General features: G+C 50.6%; 1 protein-coding gene and 2 long non-coding RNA genes across 11 annotated transcripts in view; 1 reads left to right on the forward strand and 2 right to left on the reverse strand.

Annotated features, from left to right (window-relative positions):
- Window positions 1-567: 567 nt before the first annotated feature.
- Window positions 568-17,991, reverse strand: LOC140618706 (uncharacterized). Of its 6 annotated transcripts, none has more exons than XR_012018778.1 (5): window positions 17,636-17,991; window positions 6,301-6,539; window positions 5,629-5,693; window positions 3,502-3,557; window positions 568-1,953 (listed from the first exon to the last, which is right to left on the reverse strand). It is a non-coding gene; the product is annotated as an uncharacterized lncRNA (long non-coding RNA). The 6 variants fall into 6 exon arrangements; XR_012018779.1 differs by lacking the exon at window positions 17,636-17,991 and adding an exon at window positions 8,237-9,089; XR_012018777.1 differs by lacking the exon at window positions 17,636-17,991 and adding an exon at window positions 7,167-7,354.
- LOC140618707 (uncharacterized) lies at window positions 12,425-16,843 on the reverse strand. Its single transcript, XR_012018782.1, has 2 exons — window positions 16,594-16,843; window positions 12,425-16,352 (listed from the first exon to the last, which is right to left on the reverse strand). It is a non-coding gene; the product is annotated as an uncharacterized lncRNA (long non-coding RNA).
- Window positions 17,048-20,456, forward strand: part of VAPB (VAMP associated protein B and C) — a 50,641-nt gene continuing 47,232 nt past the window's right edge. Inside the window, exon 1 of one of the 4 annotated variants that reach the window (XM_072801568.1) lies at window positions 17,048-17,299. In XM_072801568.1, coding sequence (XP_072657669.1) covers window positions 17,242-17,299 — 58 coding nt within the window. In that variant the 5' untranslated portion in view covers window positions 17,048-17,241. Of the gene's footprint in view, window positions 17,300-18,046; window positions 18,371-19,856; window positions 19,948-20,456 lie in introns of those variants that run through there. The other 3 variants (XM_072801569.1, XM_072801566.1, XM_072801567.1) reach the window with 3 other exon arrangements.

The following is a 20,456-nucleotide window of genomic DNA, read 5'->3' on the forward strand; positions in this document are numbered from 1 at the left end:
TGCCTGGTGAGCAGCGAGGTGTCACTGCTCTGGCCTCGCAGCTTCGTGTGTCTCCCTCCCCTCCGGTCCTTCCTTAGTTAAGGTGGGGAACGGGGCTGGAAGCAGGCCTGTGAGGCCTGCAGTGAGCATCTAAGTGAGGAAGCACATCCCACTATCTCCCATTATCTTTGGGTTCTCCTCCAAGGTGCTCCATTTGCATTCCAGTATCCACGGGAACCCTGGAATCCCCCAGGGCCACTGGTCACCTACCACACCACAGCTCCCACACCTTTTTTCTCTTCCATATCCCTCTAACATAGAAGCACCTTTGTCTATATGCTGTGATTGCTTCGAGAGAGATGACATGTTCAAATAAGGGCACCAGAGAAGGACAGACCTGGGTTGGAGTACCAGCTAACCCCTTTCTAGGCCGTGTGGCCCTGGAGAAAGTTCTTAACCTTTCTGAGTTCTATTCCCTTCATCTGCAAAACGAGAAAGTGATACTTGGGGAAGACACTTATACACCTGGCATTCAGCACAGCATTCAAAGAGAGGAAGAACTCATGGCTAATTTTATTTTTTATTTACTTATTTATTTATTTATTTATTTATTTATTTATTTATTTAAGTCCGAGAAAGAGAGTGATGGGGCAGTGGGGGAGAGAGAGTATCCCAGGCAGGCTCCATGCTGGGCGGGGCTGGATCTCACAACCCTGAGATCATGGCCTGAGTCAAAATCAAGAGTCAGATATTTCACCAGCTGAGCCCCCCAGGCACCTTTCCTGTATAATTTGCTCTTAAAAGCCATCTCCCTGGTAATCTTTATCTGATTCAGTTTTAAAAACTACTTGTCATTAGTTTGTTACCTTTTGATTTTTTTTCTGAAGTAATAACACACATAGAAAATGCCATAAATATAGTGTACACCTTGTTAAATTTTTAAAAAGGAGGCAGACCTTTGTAACCACTCCTCACATCACAAAAAGACATCCTTCACCACCCAGAAGGCCCACCTGGCACCTCCTTCTGGTCGCCATCCTGTTTTCTAACATCACAGGTCAGTTTTGCCTGGTTTTGAACTTCCCATACACGCCCTGTGGTTCAAATCTGGCTTCTTGCATTCAGCGTGGTGTGCGGTGTTCGCATCCGCTCTCCCTGTGTGAACAAACGACTGTGTATCTATCCGATCTGCGACCACGGGCACTGAGTTGTCTCCAGATGTTTGCGGTTACGAAGGTACCACCACAAACATTCTTACACACGGCTTTGGTGCCCTATGCAGGTTTCTGTTGGACACACACCTGGGGGTGGAATTACTGGGGCACGGGAGATCCATGTATTTGTAGTTCTGTTTATTTTTCCTTTAGCAGACACAGTTTTCTGAAGTAGCCCATCCGTAGGCCTCCCCCCTGCAGTATGTGAGAATTGCCTTTGCCCAGCATCCTTACGACGACACTTGATACAGTCTCCATGGTCGCCTTCTGGCAGGTGAGTAGTTACGTTTCCCTCTTCTGTATAAGTTGTGTAGGGCTTTTTAATTGTTACTGACAGGGAGTGTATTTCTTAGTACATACCCTCCAGTATTACAGACAACAAGTCCGCCCACAGCGGGAGCTGCATGCGGGGGAGTTGGGAAAAGGAGGAGGAGGATCAGGATCCTGGGTGTGGAGAGCCACAGGCCCAGGGTCAACTCTCAGGTCCTCCATCTGGCTCCGTGATGAGATAGAGCAGGAAAGGCTGTACCCGAAGGTGAAAGGTGAACCAGAAACCGGAGAAAACGTTTGCTAGGTATATAAAAGAATGGATTACTATCTTTAGTTTGCTAACAGTGTCTAAAAAGCAAAAAGAACAACCCTCCAAAAAGGAAATGATCCACATTTAAAGACCTCACCCCACACACACACACAGGTTCTGTACAAGAATTCCTAAGTCAACAAGAATAGCACCATAGCACCGCAGCCTTGTTTATAACTTCTGGAGAAAGAACATAAAAGAAACAAACTGTCACATACAAATTAGTGGAGAGTTGCCTAATATATAGCTGAGTGAAAAACAATAACATGAGTATGTATGCGGAATCTGACTCTGTTTATATAAAACAGCTTACGCAGCGCACATACCTTTACAATATGTGCATGCTTTTAAAATTTGGAAATATGTGCTCCAAGCTGTTGCAGTCATTATCTCTGAGGAGAGAGGCTTGGATGACAAATGCCACCTTTTGTTCTTTATTTAAAATCACTTTGTGTTTTATATATACTTGCATACTTTTTACATTTTTTTTTTTACTGTGTGTATGTGTGCATTTTTTTCTTATTAAAAACAAACAAGGGCTAGACACCTGGGTGGCTCAGTGGTTGAGTATCTGCCTTCAGCTCAGGGCGTAATCCCGGGGGTCCCAGGATCGAGTCCCACATCGGGCTCCCCGCAGGATGCCTACTTCTCCCTCTGCCTGTGTCTCTGCCTCTCTCTCTGTCTCTGTGTCTCTCATGAATAAATAAATAAATGAAATCTTTAAAAAACAAACAAACGGGCACCTGGCTGGCACAGTTGATAGAGCTTGTGGCTCTTAATTTCGGGGTCGTGAATTTAAGCCCAATTCACGTTGGGTGGAGAGCTTATTTAATAAACCATGACAACAAAATTTAAAAATAAAAATTCAGAAATTCCTGCTCCCTAATCCCATCTCAAATCCTTAATGGAGACTGGCTGAATTAGATAAATTGAAGTGACATTCGCCTTATTTTTCCTTTTTAAGAAACCCCTTCCAGGCAGCCCCAGTGGTTTAGCGGTTTTGTGCCACCTTCAGCCCAGGGCATGATCCTGGAGACCCGGGATCGAGTCCCACGTCGGGCTCCGTGCATGGAGCCTGCTTCTCCCTCTACTTGTGTCTCTGCCTCTCTCTCTCTCTCTCTCTGTCTCTAATAAATAAAGAAATAAATCTTTAAAAAAAGAAACCCCTTCCCTTTGAACCCTCCTGCACTGTTAATGGGAATGCAAACTGGTACAGCCACTCTGGAACACAGTACAGAGGTTCCTCAAAAAGTTAAAAGTAGAACTATCCTGCGATCCAGGAATTGCACCTGTCAGTATTTACCCAAAATACAAAAGTACTAATTCGAAGAGATACATGTACCCCAATATTTATCCCAGAATTATCCATAATAGCCAAATTATGGAAACAGCCCAAGTGTCCAACAATTGATGAATAGATACGGAAGATGTGGTCTATATTCACAATGGAATATTATTCAGCCATAAAAAAAGAATGAAATCTTGCCATTTGCAATGACACAGATGGAGCCAGAGAGTATCATGCTAAGTGAAATAAGTCAGAGAAAAACCTACCATATGGTCTCCCTCCTATGTGGAATTTAAGAAACAAAACAAATGAGCAAAGGGGATAAAAAGAAATAGGAAAATCAAGGAACAGACTCTTAACAACAGAGGACACACTGCTGGTCACTAGAGGGGAGGTGGGTGGGGGCTGGGAGAAGAGGTGATGGAGATAAAGGAGGGCACCTGTCGTGATGAGCACTGGGTGATGTGTTCAAGGGCCGAATCACCGCATCATGTACCTGAAACGAATATTACACTCTGTTAATCTTGAATTTAAATAAGAACTACAAAAGAACACACTTAATGTGGTCAGTAGAAAGCTTATAGCCACACTTGGAGCAAGTGTGTAGAACTACACATTTTTTAATTTTGATATTTAATGTAAATCTTTCCAAGCTGCCCTAAATCCTCTTAGAAAGAGAGGATATAAATAAATATATGTTAAGAAGAAGAATATTAGTCTATAGCCTGTCAAAATAGTACTGTTGGGGAAGCCAGTCTCATTTATAGATGCCAAGAAAAAGAGAATGACTCCATGCCAAAAAGGAAGAAACAAATTAGCACACACCCGAAACAAACAGGGGTGTTTTAAATGCATACACAAAACAAATTTGCTATATTTTTCCACAAGCAACTGGCTGCCTGCCTCAGAGCTTTTGAGAACCAAATTATGGACCCAGGTTTCTAAGCAACCTTAATGTTTACTGCAGACCTTTTTTTTTTCCATTAAAAGTTAAGAACCAGATTGCCTTTAAGATGGTAAATTACAAAATAAAATGCAAAGCCTTTTAATATTTTTAGTTGTTTGACTTACATTGTTACTAGCCACAAACATGATTCTCTACTGAAAAATAGGAAGCCAGGCATCTGAGCCTTCTAGAATTTACCCCCCAGGAGAATCAAATGATCACTTCCCTTTATACCCTCTCCAAGGGACCACCGCTGGAGCTTACAAGAGAGAGGAAAGAAAAAAGATTTGACAGCTAACACCTCAGGATGAATCACTTGGTTAATTATGATTTTAACCCGAACTCTGGTCACTTCAATTTTTTTTATCTTCAGCACATCCTTTCAGTGTCTTCCGGGAAAAACAATATAAGCCTGCAGAGATTGTCTTTTTAAAGTTGACATACACAGACACCTCTGTTCAAGGGATGGGAAGCAGGACAAGAGGACCAGAATTCTCTTCATCAGTACCCAGTGTAGGATGTTACCTTCGGGCCTTTGTTAGAATAAAATATATGGAAAACACAATGAGGCTATTATGTCTCCATTCCATTAGAGACAGGGCAATTTTAAGAAGAAAATTGTAGGACTGAATGTAAATGGGAGGTTAATGGACAGTCTTGGGGCACAGGAGCCACGCCAGGGGTATACTATCATCAACGTTCGCATTGCAATTGGTGGCTCCAGCGATGGGGTCGAGTGTCTTTGCATATAAATGAGAACCCGTCATTGTTGAAGCAGATACTACAGCAGCCACACGGGGGTTTTTTTTATCAACAGATTCAGATCTGCAGTCTGATTCGGTCAGTTATTAACTGTCTGGGCCTCCTCATCAGAAAATATCCCACCTAGTATGCTTTGCTTGAATTTATTTCTGTTATCTGCTATTTCCAACGTGATAGCCACATGTTAAAGAAGTAGGATTCCTGTGGGTTTTCTGATCTGTTCTTAAATTACCTCTCCCAAAACAAATCTTCTGAATGTCATAAGAGATGGGAACATGGGTGGCCAAGCGGCAGTTTTAATAAATGGCCTGTTAACAACCTTGTGGGTGCTAAAGTTTTGAAGCTTCTTAGAGTCCATATAAGGAGATGATCATTGAGTATATCAGATTACCCCCTCTGGCCCCCTCCCCCAAAAAAAACCCACAGCCACCTTGAACAAAAGAATTTCACCAGCCTGGAAAGGCTCTTCCGCATGAGCTAGATTAAAATGATGTGCAGATTTACATGATCCAGAAATCTTGATGAGAGCATTTCAAGAAATAGAATAAAATTGCATTTACTTAGAAAATAGGCTCTGAAATGAATGACTCAGGGCTCGTGTTTCAAAGAGGGCTCCAAGGCCAGCCAGAAGACGCTTAGTATTTTGCTGACTCAGGCACCGTGCAAGCTTTGGCTGCCTCCTCTGTGAGTCCGAGAGTGATTTTATTTGCGAAATGATAACGATGCGTCTTCATGGGGTGACTATGAATAGCTAATTGATGGCAAACAGTCAAGCCGCATAATCCAATATTAATCGCACCAATAATAGAAATGTCATTACCAGCCCTAGCACCCAACTGTCTCTTACCAAACCGCGCACCTTCAGTGCCTGCTTTCTCCCTCCGTGAATCCATTAGAGACTTCTTTATTGTTTCTCTAAACAGCCTAAAACATAAAAATTTGTCTTTACTTTTCACAACGCGGTAGTTTAAAAAAATACACCCACACAGCACACACAAACACAAACTGAAGAAAATACGAGTGACTTCGATTGCAAAGTAAAATGGGAAAAAGACAAAAGATCGCTTGTGGCACCAGCTGCAGGGGAGCAGCACAGATCGGAGGGGCCCGAGCAAGAGGAATCGGAGGCTGGGAGCCGCCAGCACAGGGGAAGCGGGAAGGGACCCGGCAGCCAAAGCGGCCCGGCATCGCCTCTGTAAAGTGCCGTGGGCACCACGACACTGGTCACCTCCACCCCTCCCGGGGACCCGCTTTCGGAGGCCGACCCAGCATCGTTTATCATCCAGATTAAGTGTTATAACTCTGGCTGCTGGAAAGCCCCACCTCTCGGCCCGGAGGAATAAATAAAGGAAAAAGCAGGACTCTCATCCCGCACCACGCACATTGTCACAGCACAAATACAGGACGACCCCAGTGCGGAATTCATCTGCTGAGAGGGTCCTTGAGTGACACCTTGCCCGTAGGGGGGACAGAACAGAAGGTCTTTACTACGTGGTCCCTTTTCTAATCGCTGAAGTTAAGAATCACTTACTTTTATTTAGTGACGTTTAAAGATTGGGGGAGAGGAGAGGGCAGAGCTTCACAGAGTCACAAATCCATGAGGAATGGGGCGCCGGGGGGCTCAGTCGGTTGGGCGTCTGCCTTGGGCTGAGGTCGTGGTCCCAGGGTCCCAGGGTCCTGCTCAGCTGAGGTCGTGGTCCCAGGGTCCCAGAGTCCTGCTCAGCGGGGAGCCTGATTCTCTCCTGCTCGCCCTGCTTGTGCTCACTCTCTCTGTCAAACAAATAAAATATTTTTAAAAAATCAATGTTGGAGAACCAGATTCGGGGCGTTTTTATTTTAAAGAATCTCCACACCCAAATGCTGCTGAAACTCAAAAAGCCCTGAAATCGAGGCTCCTGCTCCGCCAACCGAGCCAGCAGGGGACCCCAAGAGCTGGTTAGGGACGCCTTGTTTCCTGGATGTGTGCAGGGGTGAGAGGGCTTTTCACATGCGATGAGCTCATTTCCTCCCAAAGTACCAAGAGACGTGGGAACCTGCCCTGCGGTGTCCTCAGTCCTGGGAAGCGTCACCCTTCCAAGCTCACACGCCCCACAGGCCCCCAGATGTCACCCGGGAGACCTGGGGAGCTCTTCGAAATGCACCCCATGTTCATAGCTTGGACTTTAGAGGGTTGACCATGTGCCAGCCACATGGCACTGAGAACCTCACTCGTACTCGTTCCCCGAATCCCCCCCAAACCTCGGAGGTGGAAACCGTCCTCACTCCCCACCTTCCCAGGGGGGACAGACAGATGGCCGGGAGGAGAAAGCAGCCCCTGGCACCCACAGCCAGGCTTGGTGCTGTCCCTCCCGCTGCACACAGCCCCCCAGAACATCACACGAGGCCCCCCGTGCCCACCGTGGGTCAAGAGCAGAAACAAGAGCCTTCCGTGACGGTTCTGAGCCCAAACAGAAGCAAGAACGTTGTCCCAACGCCGTCGGTTGGCCCAGCATCCCCTGGCCCGGCTCATCGGGGCGTCGGCGTGGCTGTGGCCTGGCCAGCGAGCTGCAGGCTGGCTCAGTCTGCGGGCCGGGCACCGTCCCATCACCCGTCCCATCACGGGGCTTCCCTAACCCACCCCGGCCCGGCCCTTCCCCCAGGTCCAAGGCCGCCTCCCGCGCCCCTCCTTCAGGGGCAGGTGCGTCCCTGGGGGCTTTGGCTGGAGGAGGTGCCAGCCCCCTGGGAGCGGCCAAGCCCAAGGTCGCGCTTCGGGCCAGCAGGGCCCCGGGCTGGGCAGGCCGCAGACAAGGCTACCGGGCCCTGCGCGCTCGGCGCCTGGGGTAGCTTCCCTCCAGGTGGAAATGCAGTGGCCACGGCCACGAGGGGCCCTGGGAGGGCAGCCCAGGAATATGGAACCAGGGGGGCCACCCTCACACCCCTCTCCCTCCCTCCCCGTCCCTCCCCCACCCCATCTCTCTCCACCCCTCCTCCCTCCCTCCCCCTCCATCCTTCTCTCTCCCTCTCCCCCCCTCCCTACCCATCCCTCCCCCACCCCTCTCTCCATCCCTCTTTCTCCATCCCTCTCCCCCTCCATTCTTCTTTCCACCTCTCCCCATCCCTGCCCCCTTTTCCCTCTCACCTCCTTCCCTCCCTCCCTCTGTCTCCCCTTCTCTCCCTCCCTGCATCCCCCCTTCCTCTGGAGCTCAGCCCCCAGCCCCTGACCTGCTCAGCTCCCCCTCTGTGCTGGGGGCGGGGGGGTAATGTGTTCAGGGGATCCCTGGTTGTGTAACGCTGCGCCAGGCTGCCTCCGGTTCCTGTCTTGGGGGCCCGGGGGCCCGGGGGGGGGGGGACAGCAGGTGGGGGGACGGGAGCGGGGGCTTGGCGTGGGCCCAGGGCCGGCGCTGTTCTTATTGGGAGGAAACAGCCAAGCTCTGTAGGGTCGCCTGGCCTCTTGCATGGAGGCAGATGGAGACAGCTCAGGGCCATACCTGGGTCTCCAGACTTTTTTCGGTGCTGTTGTCACTGGGGTGGCGTGGAGAGGCGGCCGCGGGGAAGTGTCACCCCCAGGCCTCCCAGTCTGTGGACAGAGCAGGAGGCATCCCGCCCCCCACCCCCGCGGCCGGCCCCTCGGCCTGAGGCCCAGGTGAGCCACCAGGCCTGGGGAAGAAGAGAGCTGGGCAGATTTTACACACACACACACACACACACACACACACAGCTGGAGGCCCTGCCTGCTCCCCCAGCCCCCAACACCCTGGAAATAATCTGCGGGGACCCCGCAAGCCCTCCCCACAATAAGACCAGGCTCCCTCCCCGCCTCATCAAACATTGATCCCGCAGCTCTGCTGCCTCACGCTGCCCTGGGGGAACAATGAGGTAAATATGCCTTCCTCACCCCTAAGGAGTCTGGAATCTAATTATCTTCTAGAGATCCTTTGGGGATCTGGTTAATAAATCAATACAAATGATTTGTAATTAGAATATCAATTATTTGTATGCAAATGTGGCCTTCTGGGTGCTTGGGGACAATCCTAAGGATTGAAAAGACTCTCCCCCCACCCTCCTCAAATTCTTAATTACATTATTTCGTTCATTCATCAAACATTTATTGAGCACCTTTTACGTGCCAGGCACGGAGAGACGGAGGGGGGGGGTGTCCAAGAACCCACCCCCCGTTGCTCCCAGTCAGGAGCGAAGGGAGTTCGGGCTTGGGGGGGGGGTGAAAGCAACGGTCACCCTCCGCCTCCAAACCCGTCACCCCGTCACCCGCCTCGTTCTCGGAGACGCTCAGCCGCGCAGGCAGCTGCTCCCAAGTGTCAGACGCCCGGGCAGGGGTCAAGGCCCCAGGACTGTGCCCCCCCCCCACCGACTGTCTGCAGACTGTGCACCCCCCCCCCCACTGTCTGCAGGTTGGGCCCTGCCCACTGTGACCTCCTCTCCCCGCGTCAGCGCCCGGTGACCCCCGGCGGCCAGCCATTCATTCAGCCATTCATTCCTTCACTGCTTCCTCTTCCGAGGTCTGGGCTCTGCACCCCGCAACCCCCCCTCCAGCGCTGGAGGTCGGGTGTCAAGATGCCCAACACGCGGCAGGCATAAACGTGCAATGACGGTGACAACGGAGACGCTGCCACGGACGTCCACTGCAGGAGAGGGCAGCGAGTGCAAAGGGCCTGTGGCACAACCACTGGGGACTCCTGGGCTCGACCCCACTCCGCAGCAGAGCCCCTGGATCTGAGAAGTGTGCCTCCCACCGGCCCGGCTGCTCCCCTTCGTCTGAGTCCTCTTCTCCAGCCTCTCGCTGCTCCTGGCTAAGGCTCTAAGCCTCCCTGCCTTGGCGTCCTCATCTGCAAACCAGAGAAAAGGACGTTATGATTTCGGGGTGAGAACATGTGAGACGCTTGGCGCTCTTTGGTCAACGGTGGCTGCGTGCGCAGCTTTGTCCCAGGCCACCCTCCAGGCGTCGGCAGGATCTCTGTGAAAATACACTTGCTGAATGCAGTGTGGGATCCTGGGGGTGGGGTGGGGAGGGAAGAAAAGCTGCTGACATCCCCAAATAGTCTGGAGTTTAGTTGCTAACAATGCTGCGGCCAAAATCGTGTTGCCACCACCATTGTGTAAAGTGATGTTAAAATGATAACGCCGGAAAATAAATAAATAAATTAATTAATTAAAATAAAAATAAAATAAAATGATAACACTGGGAATACTGGCTGAGGAGCACCCAGAACTCTCCATATGCCCACTGCGACTTCCTGAAGCTGAAATTATTGCCAAAAAAAAAAAAGTTCATTAAAACATTTTTTAAAAATGAAAATTTAAAGAATAAAAACAAAAAAAGAAACAACTTTTAAATACAATAAAAAAAAATAGGTCAGTTACTCCTCTGTATAAAAACAGTGGGCTAGGCAAGGACGTCCATGGATAAAATCTAGACTCTCCAGGATACCAGGAGCTCCCGCCTCCCCTGGCCCTTGGGTCTCCTCATCCATAACCTCGGCCCTGGGTTGAGTGAGTTCACATACGCGAAGCGCTCAGCGTGCTGTCGGGCGCACGGGGACCTGCTCAGTGCAAAGAAAGTAGAAGAGCGCGAGAGAAGACTGGGGGCCCTGCCCTGCTGCTTTCAAGATGAAGGGAGGCCTCAAGTCATGGACTGTGGCTTGTGTGTCCAGAAGCTGGAAGGCAAGGAGCCTCCAGATGGAGCACACGTGGACTGTCATCCTCTTCAGGCCCAATCTCAGACCTCTGACGTCCCGAACTGTAAGAATAAATTTGTTTAAAGCCACAATCTGGGGGTAATTGGTTTTAGCCCCATAGGAGACGAATACTTACGCTAATAGCTTGACAGGGAGCAGGAGCTACATGTGGATACACCTGCGGAACCGTCACTACTCCTTGCCTTTCCCCAGGTAGGCCCCGGCAGGCTGTGCACCCCAGGGCCCTTGCATGTGCTACTCCTCCACTAGGGGAACCTTCCTTTCCTTTCCCCCGCTCCCCGCCCAGGTCTGGTAAGATTTTTCTTACTGTTTTGCCAAGACAATTCTCTATATACTCTCTGAGCATTTACATTTTCCTCCCAGGCCCCAGAGTATAAAGTTCACTGTCTCTTCCTAACTTTCTTCTCCTGTTTTTTAGTATTTATGGCGGATTGGCATTATTCTGGTGTGGTGTTTTTTCCCCCCAACTCTCCTCACTAGACGGTGAGGTCCTCTGTAGCCAAGGTTACGCGCATCACTACAGGATGGGCACGTGGGGGGACTCCCAGGAAGACCGACAAACTGTTGGCCTTGTGTTCCTGCCAGTGTCACCTAAGCACCGACCCCTCACCTGGCACCGTAGTTCCGCTAGTCCTTGGCTTTTATGCCCCAATCCCAGGAGTTGATATGTTGGGTCTTCTCAGAGGCCCCTAGCCCTGGCCTGTCCACACTCCCTCCCACGAAGGCCCACCTCCGAGCTTCTGGGGCCTGAGGCCTCAGCACTGTCCCTCTGTCCACCTGCCCTCGGCCAAGACCACAGTGCTGGCACGCTCCACGCCTGGGGAGCACCCCCTCCTGGTTCACAGCCTGCTATTCTCCTGTGCCCTGGGGGTTCTCCTGCAAGGGCACCAGTCCTACTCCCAGGGCTTCACTCTCCTGACAGGACCTCCTCCCACGGGCCCACCTCCCACCACCATCCCTGGGGGATGAGCTTTCCACCCCGGACTCTGGGGCTGGAACACAAACCTTCAGCCTCTAGTCTCCAGCATGTATCCTGCTTGAATTCTCAGGGTTTTCTGAATGCGTTGTTTGGTATCTTTCATCCTTCTGGAAAATTCTCAGCATTAAACATTGTTTTGTATTGTTGTGAAGTGCACAGAACCTATAATTTGCCAGCTGACCTGTGCGCAGCGTGCCATTCGGGGACGTTGAACCCATTGACACTGCGGTGAGGCCATCGCCACCATCCACCTGCAGAACTCGCAACCCTGGCACTCCACCTGCAGTCACAGCAGCTCCCCAGTCCACCTTCCCACGCCCCCCTGCTCCTGAGTACTCCCTTTGTCTTTGTGAATTTGGTGACTCCGGAAACCTCATGGAAGTGGAATCCTCCGCATTTGTCCTCTCGTGGCTGGTGTAGTTCACCGAGCATCACGTCCTCCAGGCCCATCCATATTGCAGCACTCGCCACAACGTCTTATTTATTTATTTATTTATTTATTTATTTATTTATTTATTTATTTATATTTTTTCTTACAACGTCTCTTTTAAATATTGCCTCGGCCCTATTCTCTCACTCTTCTCTTCTGGAAGGCTGACGAGTAGTTTATTCAACCAGTGTTATTCAAACTGTAGGTTGTTTCCCAAGAGTGACTTATAAAATCAATTTAGTAGGTTGTTACCAGCGCTGAGAAAGAAAATAAATAGCAAATATCAGAGTGTATTGTATTATTTCGTGAAACTTTTGTTTCAGTTGTATTTATTAACATACTTATACATATATCTATGCAGCGACGCACAAATAAAACGCATTTATTACTGCGGACTGTGGTAAAGAGACGAAGAGAAAGAGAAGCCTGGAAAACACATCATTCTCCATATGTCTTTACTTCTCTGTCATAGTCTAATCTCTGATTTTTATGTTCCACATCATGGGTATTGCTCCAGACCTCCCCCTCAGTTACTAACTTTCCTTTAGGCTGCTGATAAACCTGTTTCATGAATTTTTTATGTCAGGATTTTTCTTTTTTCTTTTTCTTTTTTTTTTTTACATAGTTTAGTGGTCCCATTGGCAGGTTTCTAACGTTGGTTTTATTTAGCCTCCACCGCGACGCGGGGATGGTGACATACTGAGGTTTTAGGGTTGGTCTCCACTGCTGTCACCTCAGGCACTCAGCAGTGGCCAGGCCCCCTTGACGGGGGAAGTCTGTGTTCTTGGGCCCATCCAGAGCATCACATCTGCCACCAGGGCCACTTTGTAAATAAACCCAGTGAGCAAGCAATGGCCTCGCTGGGGAAAAAACAAAACAAAACAAAAACAGCACTGTCATCCACAAAAAGTGTCACCTTGTGCACTCGATTATTGGAGAGTCACTGCTTTGGTAGATGTGCTTGGGTGGGCATTCACAGGGGACACCAGAATCTTCTCATGTTTCCATCCTCAGAACTATCCACATCCCTCCCTGTCGCCAGGCCCAGCTCCACCAAGTTTGTCCCTGGCCACCGCTGCCAGTCAGCGTACACTTGTGCTCTCGAGTCATTTCTCAGCCAAAGTAGACATCCCAAAGTACTGCTTGAGATTTTGGCAAATCTATGAATTCCACTTAGGTTGTCATTCTGCAACCTGCCTAATTAAATTTGGGGTACGATTTTCAGCAAGGTCAAAAACCTATAGAAGTAGAAATAAAGGATTATTTTAGGGATCTCCCTGGTTTTCTGTGAGTTAAGCTTAGTGTTTAAAGAGCCCGTCACTTTCTTTCTGCGACAGCTCCAGTGAGCTCAGATGCAGCCACCCCACCCCAGGGTCCCCTGTCCTCATGGCCGTGAAAGCGTAGCAGCCACTCAGCCCTCCAAGGCCCTTCTTCTGTGAGCACCGCGTCACAATCAAGTGTGGATGATGACGTAATGAGTAGTGATGCCACCACATCTTGTTTGTGGACTCCTTGTAACCTTTGTCACGTGCTAAACTAGCTCTCTGGAGGAAGAAGATAACTCTGGTTTGTTGTTTCAGATTTCTGTGGTGCAAATGCTCCCACCAGGACTGATTTTAAGCCACTTACGGGATGTCACTGAACATAGTTAAGAGGTGATGCGTGCTGGCTCTTGCCAGCGGGTATGAACCCACCGGCCCAGCCCTGCTGCTATCTCGTCCCACAGGCACCGCAGCCAGGCATGAGGATGGGGCCGAACCAGGCCCAGAACATCTTCTTCGAGGGTCTGTGTCCTGGGACCACTCTCAGTACCAGGTGGTGTCGGTCAGAGTCCTGCCAGGAAAGCAGGAATTATAATTGTTTTGTTTTGTTTTTAAGATTTTATTTATTTAAGGTGCCTGGCTGGCTCAGAGAAGCATGTGCCTTCAACTCAGGTCATGATCTCGGGGTCCTGGGATCGAGCCTTGGGTCAGGCTCCCTGCTCAGCGGAGAGCTTGCTTCTCCCTCTGCTCCCCTCCCCCCACTCATGCTCTCTCTCACATGCTCTCTCTCTCTGTCTCAAGTTTTACTTATTTTTTTTTTGAGAGAGACACAGACAGAGAGATTTATTTATCTGAAAGAGAGACAGATGGGGGTGGAGTTCCAGGGTTGCAAGAGGAAGAGTTCTGCAGGTAGATGGTGGCGATGGCCTCACCGCAGTGTCAATGGATTCAACGTCCCCGAATGGCACGCTGTGCACAGGTCAGCTGGCAAATTATAGGTTCTGTGCACTTCACAACAATACAAAACAATGTTTAATGCTGAGAATTTTCCAGAAGGATGAAAGATACCAAACAACGCATTCAGAAAACCCTGAGAATTCAAGCAGGATACATGCTGGAGACTAGAGGCTGAAGGTTTGTGTTCCAGCCCCAGAGTCCGGGATGGAAAGCTCATCCCCCAGGGATGGTGGTGGGAGGTGGGCCCGTGGGAGGAGCTCCTGTCAGGAGGGTGAAGCCCTGGGAGTAGGACTGGTGCCCTCACAGGAGAACCCCCAGGGCACAGGAGAATAGCAGGCTGTGAACCAGGAGGGGGGGCTCCCCAGGCGTGGAGCGTGCCAGCACTTTGGTCTTGGACTTCCTGGCCTCCAGAACGTTGAGAAAGAAATGTTGTTATTTAAGCTATCCAGTCCATGCCATTTTGTTACAGCAGCCTGAGTGGGCTAAAATAATAAATAAAACAGGCACATTATGGTAACGCGGCAGAACCCAGAATAGGTGGAAAAACAGATCATCTTTGAAGGGATGATGAGGAGACTGTCATCTGAAATCCCAGGGAACAGTATCTTTGGGCTGTAGAGAGACCTGTCACCATAGTAAACCAGCCCAAATATCTCTCAAGAACAAGGGTAGAATAAAGTCATTTTCAGATTAGCAAAAACTGAGAGTGTGGCCAGACAAACCCTCAATGAAACAGAATTTAAAGAATTACTTCAGGCACAAGGAACGTGTTCTTGGTTGTTAAGTTCTGAGATGCAAGAAGAAAAGGTGGGCAAAGAAATTGGTAACTATGTGGTTGAGCCTAAATTAACACCAACAGTATAAAACAAGGTGTGACAACTCATGGCATGAAAAGGAAAAGATTAAACCTGAAACACACCACAATTAAGGGATATAATTTGGGGGGATGGGTGGTTAGAGTTCAAGTGTCCCAAAGTCCTTGTATTTTAAGGAATCACAGTAAAGACATTTTAAAAATTGGACTTCCATAAGTACCCATGCCATAGTTTTTGGGGTGATCATGAAAACAGAGACAGTGTAGAAGAAGAGGAGAAGAAAATGAGAGAAAAAAAATCAGCCCTAAAGAAAGGAGAGCGAAAAGAAAAAAAAAAAACAAAACAGGCATAGCAAATAGAAAGCACAAAAGAAGATGGTAGAAATAAATCCAGACATATTAGTAAATATAATAAGTATAAATGGACCAAACGCTCTAGTTAAAAGACAAAGATTATCTTTAAAAAAACTTTTTACTATGAAAAAATTTCAAGTATACACAAAAGTGGGAAGAATAGTATAAAGAGTACCCAGATTAAAAAAAAAAAAAAAAGAGTACCCAGATGCCCACCACAGTAGAGCCAACATTAATTATTCACTGTTTATTTTCTCTCTATATATAGGTATAGAAGACTATTAAGAATACATATATATATATTTTTTTTTTTAAAGATTTTATTTATTCATGATAGATGTAGAGAGAGAGAGAGAGAGAGAGAGACATAGGCAGAGGGAGAAGCAGGCTCCATGCCGGGAGCCCGATGTGGTACTGAATCCTGGGACTCCAGAATCACGCTCTGGGCCAAAGGCAGGCATTGAACCGCTGAGCCACCCAGGGATCCCCAAGAATACATACATTTTTTAAGAGATTTATTCACTTAGAGAGAGAGAGAGAGAGACAGCACTCGTGCAGGCACAGGGGAGGGGGAGGGCATTGAGAGGGGCAGAGAGAGCCTTAAGCAGACTCCCCTGAGCCGAGCTAGATCTCAGCACCCTGACTGACATTACGACCTGAGATCACGACCTGAGCTGAAATCAAGAGCTGGATGCTTAACAGACCGAGCCACCCAGGCACTCCTTGGGAGCCCATACTTTATGTAGGAAACATTACACGATGACATAATATTTAAGTGGCAATAATGACATAGTGTTCACTTTGGAGGCCAAGCACATCTGCCTGCGTTCCCAGCAGTTTATTTTAGTTTATTCCCAGCAGCTTTTTAATAAGTTATTTGTGTGGTTATTTTTCCAGAGGCCGGCTCTCCAGCGGAACGGTTCCAGTTAGAGGGTAGAAACCAGGTCAAGGGATCCCTGGGTGGCGCAGCGGTTTGGCGCCTGCCTTTGGCCCAGGGCGCGATCCTGGAGACCAGGGATCGAATCCCACGTCGGGCTCCCGGTGCATGGAGCCTGCTTGTGTCTCTGCCTCTTTCTCTCTCTCTCTCTGTGTGACTATCATTAAAAAAGAAAGAAAGAAAGAAAAAGAAACCAGGTCAATTCCTCTGATCATTGGATTTGTCGATGTTGGTTGCAGGTGTTAGTAAAGGCTGCAGCCCCGTGCTGGCCACGGAGTAGCTATGTAATGGAGCGCTGCTTTCAATACGTCCCACGGTGGGGTTATTGAAGGCGTTCAGCGGAGCAGCATGAAAGCAGCGAGCAATAACTGGTAGTTTACTGCGCATCCATTGCTTACCAGAGGTCACGGTGCCTAGCACACGCCACTCACTTACAAACATGCTTATGCTAGGAATATAGGACTTTCCTTATTATTCCGTCTCCACCAGTGCCTGGCACTACAGAAGCAAGGCTACGGTGGAAGTTTCTTCTCTTTGCTGTTATTAAAGCACTTTGCACAGCGGCGGGCCCCCGGGGGCCCTGAATAAATCAGCTTCGCGGTGCGGGTCCGCACTCCTGAGCATCCTTGGCTCCGCCTCCAGCCCTGCACGAAGCCCCGCCCCCTGCCGCCCGGTAGCCCCGCCCCGCGGCCCGCGCCGCGCCTGCGCACAGCGCCGGGAGGGGCTCCGCGCGCGCAGCTTCCCGCCGCCCGAGCGCGCGCAGGGCCAGCCGGCCGGCCCGCCTGCGTGCGTGCGTGCGTGCGTCGCTGCGTGCGTGCGTGCGTGCCGTGCGTTCGCCGGGCACCGCGGCCTCGCCCTCGCCCTCCGCCCCTGCGCCTGCACCGCGTAGGCCGCCCCCCCCCGCGCGCGCCCCGCAGACGACCCCCGCCCGCGTCCCGGCCGGCCCCCCCCTTTCCGAATTTAAAGGGGGCGCAGCATTAACGCCTCCCGCCCCAGGTGACCTCTCAGGGGGTCCCCCCGGCAGAGCTGCCCCGCCGCTGAGGAACATGGCGAAGGTGGAGCAGGTCCTGAGCCTCGAGCCGCAGCACGAGCTCAAATTCCGAGGTAAGCGGGACGCCCGCCATGTTCGGCCGCGGGCCCGGCCCGGCCGCCCCGCGCCCCCGCCCGCGCTCGCAGGCACCGGCGGCGCGGTGGTGACGTGAGTGCCCGCCCGGCCCGCGGTCCCCGCCCCGCCCCGCCCGACGGCGCGCCCGCCCCGCGCCCCGCGCCCCCCCGGCGGCCCCGGCCCCCGCCCCGCCCGCCCGCCTCCCCCCGAGCCGCCCGGCCCCGGAGGCGCGGGGCGCGGTCCCCGTCCCTGCCGAGCGCGCGCCGCCCTCCCGCCCCCGGGGCCGCCGCCTCCGGGCCCCCCGCGGCGGGCACCCGCCGTCGGCCCCGCCTCACCTCCGCTTGGCGCCCGCCGCGCCGCCGCCACCTCGGGGGAGGTTTTACGCACTTGTGTGCTGCGCTCCCGGCTGGACGGGAAGCTCCATGAGGGCAGGACGCGCCGCTCCCTGCCGGGCGCCGGGCACACACCGGCAGGGGGACGAAGCGCCCCGCGCAGGTGGTGGGACGCGGCCCGGGGCCTGCAGCTGGCGTCCCGGCGCCCACGGCCCCGTCTGCGCGGGGGGCGGGGGCGGCGGCGGGGTCCCCGCAGGGCGCGGAGCTCCCCGGCCCCCCAGCAGCTGGGCCCTCTGGGAAGTGCCGCTTCGCACTTCTTGGGGTTTATCTGCCCTGCTTTTTCCCCCGACGACGAAGTACAGGCGTCACGGGCCGTGGGCACCACGTCAGACTTGCCCAGTCTCCTTTTTTTTTTTTTTTTTTTTTTTTTAATTAAGATTTTATTTATTGACTCATGAGAGACACAGGCCGAGGGAGAAGCAGGCTCCATGCGGGGAGCCCGACGCGGGACCCGATCCCGGGTCTGAAGGCAGCGCTAAGCCACTGAGCCACCCGCGCTGCCTAGTCTTTCCTTTTACAACGTGTTGAGTCACCGTCTGCTAGGTGTCTGGTTGGCATCAGAGAGGCAAGGAATGAACAAGCGACCCTCCCGTTCCCCTCCCCAGCTTCGAGCTTACCTCCTCGTGGTGGGGGCGGGAGGGGAGACAAATCAGCAAAAGAAGAGTACTTCAGATTGTGGTAAGTTCCGTGAAGGACATACAAAATAACAGCAGGTGACCTGATGAGCCTATGCTTCAGGTCGGGTGGCCAGGTCACCAGGGGCCGCCAGCGCTTGGCCGGCAGCAGGTGCTCGGTAGGCATCTGTGGAACGGATGCTGGCCAGAGGCACCCTCATCTATATGCACTGGCGGGAGGTAGGACAGGGGAGCTTACCCAGAGTTACCCGGTTGGCACATGGCACGTTTGAACTCAGACTTCAGAGCTCACGCTCTTAACTGTTCTGCCGTCTGACCCCTGGGAAATACTCTAGAGCTGTGGCTGTCACTTTGCCTCCCAGAATAACAATCTGAAATGACTCCAAATGGTATAATGAACCAAAAGATTTTCCAGTTAAAACGAAAATATAAACCCCACAAACCTAACATTGGTTGTGATTCTGGTGGCAGTACTTTGTCCTGGGTGACGTTCTCATGGCCTTCTTCTAGAGCAGCCAGACTCGGGAACAGGGAGCGCAATAGTTTCCGCTCGAATCGTCTGAAGTTCTCTACTCCAGAAGCAGGATTCTGCTACTCCTGAGTATTGGCACATTCATTCGTTCAGTTCACATTTACTGAGTGGCTGCTGCACATGTCAGGTACCAGGGAAGAAGAATCACTTTCGCCCTCAATCCCCCCACCCCAGGCCTTAAGTCTAGGGAAGGAGGCAGATGACAGACCCATCCAGGACAGGTGCAATGATGGAAGGTAATCAGAGTACTCCAAGAGCAGTAAGGAGGTCAGATCCTGGAAAAGGTGTCATTTGAGCTGAGTTTAAAGGTCAAATGGAAGAGACTGAAAGAATGGGGGGGGGGGGCGGGAGCGCGTCAGGCAGAGGAAATCCCATGTGTAGAGGCAAAAAGCCTGAGATGACTGGACCCCTTTGGCAGCAGCAAAGAACATTTGTTGGGGTAGCAAGGCAAGGTAGGGGATGAGACTAGTTAGACAGGAGTAACGTCCAAGGTCTCCTGTGCCTGGACACAACCAGTATCCAAGTTCAAATTGTGTCGCTTCTCCTTAGCTAGTTCTTCCTTGATTGATTCCCATCCCCCTACCTGTCTCCCAGTACATACACTCATCTGTTAGGTTTTTGAAAGAGGTTCTGATTTTTGAGAAAAAGTTTTGGCTTTTTTACGTAAAGATGTTTGATCTTTGGCTGGCAAGTTCACCCCTCAAAGTTAGGTCATTTGTCAGTCCATGGGGATGGAACTCACATCTACTTGCTTCTTTTTTTCTTTTAAAGATTTTATTTATTATTGGGGGAACAGAGAGGCAGAGACACAGGCAGAGGGAGAAGCAGGCTCCATGCAGGGAGCTCGACGTGGGACGTGGGACTCGATCCCAGGACTCCAGGATCACCAGGATCACGGCCCTGGACCGAAGGCGGTGCTAAACCACTGAGCCACCTGGGCTGCCCTACCTTGCTTCTTAGAGAAAGTTCTGTTGTTGCTTAGTGGTGATACTGTGGCTGTTCAGCTTTATAAATGCACAATATTATACAGAGATGGCTGGTTGTATTTAGACAACTGATTTCATCATTTCAACTTCTTTACCTGAAAGGTAAGGCAGAGAACAGTGACCTTTGGCCCTGGGTTGCCCAAAGTAATAATGGTCAAAGTCACTGGATATTTTTGCTAGGGAAGTGGTCCAAGAGAAGTCATGGTATCAGATTGTTGAAGGCTGTTGGCTCGCAACTTCAGAAGAGGCATCTGCAGGCGTGTGTAAACCACTTTATGAGATTGGTTTATTTGTTTTAAACTGAGCACTAAAACAAATTAGAGACTCAGTACTCTGGCTTGCTGCGTAGAGTTCATTCATTTCAGGGTGAGAACTGCCACATTTAACTGATCTGTTCCAAGTTATGCAGAGTGGTGACTAACTTTAGGTGGTTCACTAAGATGAACCAAACCTGTAGGCTGACTTAATAAGAAGGAAATAATTAAAATGCCTAAAATAATACAACCTTATCCAAAGGAAAAAAGTTAATTTTCTTTTAAAGGAGAAAAAGAAGCATCTTTTAAATGCAGCCTAAGATGATAAGGGATTATATATGTTGGATTCTTTTTCAT

Source organism: Canis lupus, chromosome 26, assembly GCF_048164855.1.
Source record: "Canis lupus baileyi chromosome 26, mCanLup2.hap1, whole genome shotgun sequence".
In the NCBI taxonomy this organism is placed as follows: domain Eukaryota; kingdom Metazoa; phylum Chordata; class Mammalia; order Carnivora; family Canidae; genus Canis; species Canis lupus.